This window comes from Schistocerca piceifrons, chromosome 7, assembly GCF_021461385.2.
Source record: "Schistocerca piceifrons isolate TAMUIC-IGC-003096 chromosome 7, iqSchPice1.1, whole genome shotgun sequence".
NCBI classification, from domain to species: Eukaryota; Metazoa; Arthropoda; class Insecta; order Orthoptera; family Acrididae; genus Schistocerca; species Schistocerca piceifrons.
Genome location: NC_060144.1, coordinates 149,050,943 through 149,060,398, shown reverse-complemented (window position 1 = coordinate 149,060,398; position 9,456 = coordinate 149,050,943). Strand labels below are relative to the sequence as shown.

The 9,456-nt window shown below is 36.6% G+C and overlaps 1 protein-coding gene across 2 annotated transcripts in view; it reads right to left on the bottom strand.

Moving 5' to 3' along the window:
- Positions 1 to 2,850: 2,850 nt before the first annotated feature.
- The window catches only part of LOC124804929 (neuroendocrine convertase 1-like), a 499,313-nt gene continuing 492,707 nt past the window's right edge, over positions 2,851 to 9,456 (bottom strand). For both annotated transcript variants that reach the window (XM_047265304.1, XM_047265305.1), the window contains exon 15: positions 2,851 to 3,030. In XM_047265304.1, coding sequence (XP_047121260.1) covers positions 2,976 to 3,030 — 55 coding nt within the window. In that variant the 3' untranslated portion in view covers positions 2,851 to 2,975. The remainder of the gene's footprint in view (positions 3,031 to 9,456) is intronic.

Genomic DNA, 9,456 nt, shown 5'->3' with positions numbered 1-9,456 from the left:
GAACGTCTTCTAACCAAATTGCGCGACTATGGAATGTCGCCTCAGTTCTGCGACTGGTTTCGTGATTTCCTGTCAGAAAGGTCACAGTTCGTAGTAATAGACGGAAAGTCATCGAGTTCCCCAAGGAAGTGTTATAGGCCCTCTGTTGTTCCCGATTTATATTACCGACATAGGAGACAATCTGAGTAGCCGTCTTAGATTGTTTGCAAATGATACTGGCATTTACCGTCTTGTAGTCATCAGGTTACCAAAACGAATTGCAAAATGATTTAGATATCTGTATGATGCGAAAAGTGACAACTGACCCTGACTAAAGAAAAGTGTGAATTTATTCACATGAGTACTAAAAGAAACCCGCTAAATTTCGATTACGCGGTAAGTCTAGCAAATCTTAACTCTGTAGATTCAACTAAATACATCTACATCTACATTTATAGTCCGGAAGCCACCCAACGGTGTGTGGCGGAGGGCACTTTACGTGCCACTGTCGTTACCTCCCTTTCCTGTTCCACTCGCGTATGGTTCGCGGGAAGAACGACTGCCAGAAAGCCTCCGTGTGCGCTCGAATCTCTCTAATTTTACATTCGTGATCTCCTCGGGAGGTATAAGTAGGGAGAAGCAATATACTCGATACCTCATCCAGAAACGCACCCTCTCGAAACCTGGCGAGCAAGCTACACCGCGATGCAGAGCGCCTCTCTTGCAGAGTCTATCACTTGAGTTTGCTAAACATCTCAGTAACGCTATCAAGCCTACCAAATAACCCTGTGACGAAACACGCCGCTCTTCTTTGGATCTTCTCTATCTCCTCTGTCAATCTGACCTGGTACGGATCCCATACTGATGAGGAATACTCAAGTATAGGTCGAACGAGTGTTTTGTAAGCCACCCTCTTTGTTGATGGACTACATTTACTAGGGACTCTCCCAATGAATCTCAACCTGTCACCCGCCTTACCAACAATTAATTTTATGTGGTCATTCCACTTCAAATCGTTCCCTAAGCATATTTTACAGAAGTAACTGCTACCATTGTTTGTTCCGCTATCATATAATCATTCAATAAGGGATTACAATTACAAATAACATAAATTGGAACTATCACATAGATAATGTCGTGGGTAGAGCAAACCGAAGACTGGGATTCATTAGCAGAACACTTAGGAGGTGGAACAGGTCTACTAAAGAGACTGCTTACACCACGCTTGTCTGCCCTATTCTGGAGTATTGCTGTGAGGTGTGCGATCTGTATCAGGTAGGACTGACGGATGACGTCGAAAAAGTTCAAAGAAGGGCGGCTCGTTTTGTACTATCGCGAAATAGGGGAGATAGTGCCACAGATATGACACTTGAATTAGAGTGGTAATCATTAAAACAAAGGCGTTTTTCGTTACAACGGAATCTTCTCATTAAATTTCAATTACCACTTTTCTCCTCTGATTGTGAAAACATTCTGTTGGCACCCACGTACGTAGGGAGCAATGATCATCACCATAAAATAAGAGAAACCAGGGCTCGCACAGAAAAATTTAAGGGCTCGTTTCTCCCGAGCGCGTTTCAAGAGTGGAGCGGTAAACAGACAGCTTGAAGGTGGTTCATGGAACCCTCTGCCAGGCACTTTACTGTTAATAGCAGAGTAATCATGTAGATGTAGATGGTGCACCCCTTGTGAGGATGCAGTTCAAATTCTTCGTAATTTCACTTAACTGATGCTATTATCGTTGGTGGCCTGCCAGTTCTCTGTTCGGTAATTTTGCTTAACTGAAGTAGTTATTACTGAAGACCTGTCTGTTTTCTATTTGACAATTTGACTTATGAAGCTGTTGTTATTGAAGGGCGGTCTGTTCCCCTTTAATTAAATTAAGATCTATCCTATAATTTGGGTAATCTGGAACGCTTATTAGTCAAGGCCTACCTGTTATTATTGACCTATTATTAAGATCGATATCTTACTCAGTCTGTGTTGTAATTAACTGAAGTTGTGATTGCCAGTGGCCTAGCTGTTTCAGAGGTATTTATGCCAACAAAGTACTAACAGGAAACCATGCATGGTGGCGCTTGGACCCTAACCTTTCACCTTACATCCCTTTATCCATAATTACCGGTTTGACATCCATTTGCGTTCTACATCCTCGTTCTGAATATTTGGTGTTGACTACTCAGTCACTCTGCAATTTGCTTCCTATCACGCTTGATGAGCAACCTGATTTTTCTAACTTCTTTACCTTCGTCATTTATCTTGTAGACTTACTTGCATATAATGGAAACGACATGTCTCACCTAAAATATTCCACACGGGTTTATACTCATCAATTAATTACATAAACTTCGCAGCACATATAAAAGCTAATTACACACGAAACTAAAATATTCCACACGGGTTTATACTCATCAATTAATTACATAAACTTCGCAGCACATATAAAAGCTAATTACATACGAAACCAAAAAAATACCATTACATGCAGATTCAATCTTGGTCATAGATATGTAACAAATCACTGCCCAGTGACTTCCATAATTTAATTGTACATGTCTTCTACTCAGTTCAGCTGAACTGTTTGTGGACAGTACAGTTTCCAAGAGAATGAGGTTTCAAACGAGGATAAGCTTTAACGATTTTATACAGATCTCTTCGGTCTATGATCTTCACCATAATTATGTTGTTATCATGCTTTTCATGTAACATGTTTATAACTAACGTAAGAGCCAATGTTACCTGCCAATAAAATGTCGAAAGACATTTCCTAAATTGCTCTTCTCACCTGTTGGATATTTCTCCTATATAACACCTAAATTAGCTGAAAATATTTACTCATATTATCAGTTATTACCAAATAACAAGTCAGAGTATTAAAATAGCACTTTATTACCTACTGTTTATTTCATGTTTTCAATAATACAACCAACTGGCAAAAAATTTGTGTTATTGTACTGTACAGTCTACTCTTCCAGTGTGGGGCAGTCTTCAATATGTTACGCTGTCTCCTGGTCCTTGATGCGACTGAGCCACAGCCTCAACAGCATTTCCCTGCACAGAGAGGACACAAGAAACTTGTTTTACCTGAAGTTCGTTAAACTGAATCAAAAGCAGATTATACAATAACATCTTGTGTTCTTAATTTTTTTATAACACCATGTCGCCAAGTTTAAATACAAGAATCACATGTTCTTATTCTTCTCGTAAAATAAGATGGCATAATAAAATGATATAAATTTCACTAATATGTGAACGTACTTTTTCCTCACTGGAACTACTTGTTTTACAGGTGATCTCATTTATTACTGAAGCGCAAGGAAACTATACTTCGCTATGTGTCAGTGTCAAAATATTCATACATCGCTCAATGACAGTTTGGCACAATGATATGAGCAGAAAACTGTTAGTAATTTAATTGCTGAAACTCCACAAATTTTATGTTGAAACTAAATCACCACATGTCAGAATTATGTGAAATAAATGAGAAGGTAGAGTATACACTATTAAACAACAGTTCATAATACTCATAGACTACAGAATATTGGAAATTAATTTAGCTTAGTAACAGAAAGCAATTCTCATTTTCTCATACTATATACTACAAACTTTGAAATATACATCCATCAATGCAATCGAAAATGTTATCTACAAGATATATTCTTAGTTTTCCAGATTCTCTGCTACCTGCAGAATTGGTAGAAACATAATCGACTTTTTTTAAGTGAAGTAATGAAGGTTATTTTCATTTATAGTGTTGTAGTTCTAACAATATTAGTCAACGGATAATTTTTTACAATAATGCCATTAAAATATAGTACCTCACCACAAAAGACTCACGTTATGAAAGAAATATTCAACATAGTATATTAGTGTGTTACATGAATTCTGCTTCTTTCACAAACAATGTATTTTGTACATAAATTTACATTTGTGACAATTTGTCTCAATTATAAGAAAGAAAAATTAATTTTTAATTGCATCATTGCATATAATGGCAGTTGTGATGTTATCTATAGTTGTAGTCCGTGTACTAGAAGCAGAAATGATATTAATATAGAGGTACATATCAGACCTATATATTAAAAAAGCATGCTGTTTAACCTAATGTAATCTGTGATACAAAGCACAAATTAAAAAGAAAACAAAAAACTCCAAGAAAGACATGAAAAGTTATTAATACCTAAGAGTGCCAAAAGTATTTATGAATATATAAACTCTTCACAATGGTCTGTGACTGGCTCTTTATACAAGAATATTGTTGACACTTCTGAGTTTTCATTCAAATAAAGATTATTTCTGCTGCAGCTTCTTTGTTTTTGATTGTTTCAGTGTTTTGGGTACCCCAAAATATTTTGAAGTGAGTCTGTGTGATGAGCAATAATGACTGTAAAAGATGAGTACATGAAGTGATGTGAGTGGAGTGGTAACAAAAGTGAGAATGTATGTGCAAGAGTTAAAACATCAGATTTCACTGCTATGTACATAATTAAGAAACAAACTTGTTTATGTAAAATATGATCTACTTTCTACGAACTTTTGTCTGTTTGGAATTTACCTATTTAAGTCGCAATTCACGATGATGAAAACATGAATAAAACTTGTAATAATAATATTATTATTATTTTTAATTTTCACACATGTATTATAGTCAACATCTTCCCTTTATTGAATATGTATTCCTTCCACAAATACAAGAGGTCTCCATTTGAAGAAAGAAAAATTAATTTTTAATTGTATCATTGTACCCATATCTCACTTTATCAGTATGAGTATCTTAGTATATGAACAAGTATACTAAAAACTGCATTTATTACAGACTGAATTTCATCACTTTGTGGTCGACACTCTTCCTTTGGCAGTGATTGATTCATAATATGTGATGAGGAAATGTGTTTCTGCTATCAGTAACAAAGAAACTAACAGTTCAGGCAAGACCCTAAAAGAATTCAAAGATTCCTTTCAATATAGTTGAAGTACCTGAAATACATCTGCAACATTGATAATTCGTACCAGAAGTGATGACATTCTGGAAGCACTGCCATCTAAAGAGCGACTATAGATATCTGAATATGTCGATTTCCCAACAGAAATAATTAATACCTATAGAGAAATAACTCAAAATGAAACTGAAAATTGTGTACAGATAGTCTCTGGAAGCAAAACTTGAAGAATACTAAATCTGTGCTACTTCAAGAGATGGAAGGAAAATCAAATAACTATATACCTATCAGTATCCTGTCATAGTCAATAATATTAACATCAACTTCACAGACAAAAGGTTTCCATTGAAGCTGAATAACATGAAATGGATGTAGCAGAATGGGCATTTACAATCTTTAAAAAAATTACACGATAAAACTATAAGTATCAGTTTTCCCTTTGTCTGGAATTTTTCAGTTATGATTCAGCTTTTGACATAATTTCAACAAAAATCTGTACTTGAAAGCATTGATAGACATGGTAGTGATTCAACTTATTTTAATATTCTGAAGACTGCGTTCATCGATGCTAGGGTGTTCATTAGGTATCATCAGGACAGCAGATAATGCATAGTTCATAGATAAGCCTAATGAGGAGTATTCTCACCACCAAAAGGAATCTCAATAGTTCTACAGGAAATTTTAGGAACCTTAAAATGGAAAAACAACGTTAATTATTGATATCTGAGCAGCTTTCACTTTGCGAACGTAATTCTACTTTTTTCCTCTTGTGAACTTGAATATTACATTGAAACAAAATTATATTCCATAGTGCACATTGGTCATAATGAGGAAGTACAGAAATCTGTACAAAACGACTATGAATGCATAGATAAGTTGATGAGTTTCTGTATCAACGACTGAATGGGCAGAAAAAGAAATAGCAAAAACGTAAACATTGACTGTAGGCTTTAGGTAATATAAACATATTTTTCGAACCTGAATGTCCAGTTTGTCGAAGAGGGAAAATTAAATTTCTATTAGTGGTCATCACTTACTGCTATGAAACATGAACATTTAATACGAAAACTACTCATATTTGGATGGATCCTCAGCGAGAGATAGATGAGTAATAGGAAGACAGTAACAGGAAGGCCAACGGGGAAAGATTAGAATGTGAGACTAAATAACGACTAGGAATTATAACTGAGGTGGGCAGGTGGTAGGGGCAGATAAATGGATGGTAGGTAGACCATCGAAATTCTGCAATAAAACTGCGTAAGATAAGACAAGGAGAAGACATCACCCTTATGGATCGTGGGTGTAAAACGCTAGAAAAGGAGCAGAATCAGTATGCTTATAACTCCAGACCGTAATGAGTGATGAAGGCTGAAGCAGTATTTTTTTTGTTCAACATTGAATGCTGAATGGCTGATAATTGCAATCACGTTCTCATACATTAAACACCCGTGTTTTATTAATGTAATGGTTACTTTATCATGCCTACATCCTGAAGCTAACAGAAACAAAAAATTGTCTAAGCCTGCTAATCATAGTCATCCTTTCTTGTGCGATTACGCGCTTTTAATCAGTTCATAACACAATCTTGAAGTTGTCATTATTTCGCTTATTCGGGCATATACTATCTTCCATGGGTAGCAAAAAACACAATCAGTTACGACTATGTTGTTCACTTTATTCTTACAAGAAAGCTTCAGTAAGAATAAGGACGATTTGTTTTTTCAAAAATAATTGTCACATCTTTCCAGCGAAGCCCTCTTTCAATGACTTATACTTTTCTCAAAGTCTAAGTTTTTCAGTCATTCCAAAAAATAAGAAGCATCAGAATTTATAAAATACATTCTTGTCTAATTTATGACCTAATACAAGCTGAAGTGTTTTACCTGAGAGTCATTTCGTCATTTTTCCGAGAAAGACGAAATCGCAGGGAGCCAGGTACAGCCAATCTGATGCACGACATAGTCAAACAGCACTTTCCTTTCTTGCTGAAGTGATTTCGTTTTGAGGCGATCGTTTTTCCATTCTCTAGCGGTCTACGCATATAGCATTTTTCGCATTCTAAACAAATCGTCGCTTACTCCCAGTCCATATTCTTTACTAATTAGACTGTTCATCCCATTCAACATATTCTGTAAGTCTTCTTCACCTTCACCGAAGATAGCAACGTCATCAGTAAATCGTTTGATTGACATCTTTTCATACTGCATTTTAATCCCACCCTTTTACCTTTGTTTTATTTCGGACATTGACTCCCTTTTGTAGAGAATGAGGAGTGCGGGTGAAGGACTGAATCCCTGTCTTACAGTTTTTTAATCTGAGCACGTAGTTCTTGGTTTTCCAGTCTTATTCTTCACTCTTGTACATATTGTAGTATATTACCTGAGTTTCCGTAGAGTTTATCCCTATCTTCCTCAGAATTTCTCTCGTCTTGCACCATTTCACATCACCGAACGCATTTTCAAGACCGACAGATCCTATGAAAGTATCTTGGTTTTTCTTTAGTCTTGCTTCCATTATCACGCGCAACTTCAGAACTGCCTCTCTGGTGCCTTTACATTTCCTAAAGTCAAACTGGTCGTCATCTAACACATCCTCAATTACAATTCCCAGTCTTGTGTACACAGACATTTACAAAATGCCATTTTATCGTGAAAAACATAAATTGAAGTACCTGTCTACATCTCCATCGACAGTACAACTTCCTGCAGATTCGTTTGACGATAAGAGCGAAGTCGGAGACTTCTGTATTGATTTTCTAGGTTCCTGCATCATCTGTGCGTCATAGACGATTGCCATCATAAGCAGGTGTTTGGGCACCTTCAAATTGATTGACGCAATAAATATTTGCTGTCACTGATAGCGATGGATCACCGTACGCCAACTTCATTTTTAAATCTTTCTCGTCAGATGTGTTCCTATCCAAATGCAAAACCTGTATCACTAAAGATTACCTCAGCCAAAACGACGTAACACAATTTGCTTTAGTGTTTTCCAAATGCAGTCAAAACTAACCAATGAATCTGTGTCATTATATTTTAGTATCACATAATCGCTGGTTCACGCGATGATAACACATACATGCGTTAATAATGATACCAATCTAGGAATACTGGCACTCATTTATCATCCTCGCATAGTATCTTTAAATCACAGCTATCAAAATAAAAAGGAATTTTAAAAAGAGCTTAAATGTTTAGTGAAGTGGTCTGTCTAAAAGTGAGAAATAATATAGAGTAGAGAAACATTTGACTCGCCTTTCATAGTCGCTCGAAATCACGTACAGCGAATGAGGCGCGTCAAACATTTCTCTTAATCTGTTTTAATTCTCAGTTTCAGACAATTCTCTCACAATACATTTGGTCACTTTTCAAAAGTTGGTCGCTTTGTCAAAATTCCCCTTTATTTTCAAATACTGTTAAGAAAGCATGAAATATAGTATAATTAAATCTTGACTGAGAATATATGTCACTTCCCTCAGATTTATCGAAAATTCTTGAAAAAGTAATGTATTCAAGAGTAGCATCACATATTTGTAAAAATGAAGTACTAACAAAATGTCAATTTGGTTTTCAGAAAGGCTTTTCAACAGAAAATGCAATATGTGCTTTCACTGATCAAATATTAAATGCATTGAATAACTGAACATCACCCATTGGGGTATTTTGTGATCTCTCAAAGGCTTTTGATTGTGTGAATCTTGAATTTCTTCTAGATAAGTTTAAGTATTGTGGTATGAGTGGGACAGTGCACAAATGGTTTAATTCATAGTTAACCAGAAGAATGCAAAAGGTTGAAATTAACAGTACAGACTGTCTGCAAAAAAACAGCAGAGTCGTCTTAACTGGGGAGCTATCAAGAATGGTGTCCAACAGGGTTCAGTCCTGACTTCCTTACTGTTCTTAATATACAGGGTGTTACAAAAAGACACCGCCAAACTTTCAGGAAACATTCCTCACACACAAAGAAAGAAAATATGTTATGTGGACATGTGTCCGGAGGCGCTTACTTTCCATGTTAGAGCTCATTTTATTACTTCTCTTCAAATCACATTAATCATGGAATGGAAATACACAGCAACAGAACGTACCAGCGTGACTTCAAACACTTTGTTACAGGAAATGTTCAAAATGTCCTCCGTTAGCGATGATACGTGCATCCACCCTCCGTCGCACGGAATCCCTGATACGCTGATGCAGCCCTGGAGAATGGCGTATTGTATCACAGCCGTCCACAATACGAGCACGAAGAGTCTACATTTGGTACCGGGGTTGCGTAGACAAGAGCTTTCAAATGCCCCCATAAATGAAAGTCAAGAGGGTTGAGGTCAGGAGAGCGTGGAGGCCATGGAATTGGTCCGCCTCTACCAATCCATTGGTCACCGAATCTGTTGTTGAGAAGCGTACGAATACTTTAACTGAAATGTGCAGGAGCTCCATCGAGCAAGAACTACATGTTGTGACGTACTTGTAAAGGCACATGTTCCAGCAGCACAGGTAGAGTATCACGTATGAAATCATGATAACGTGCTCCATTGAGC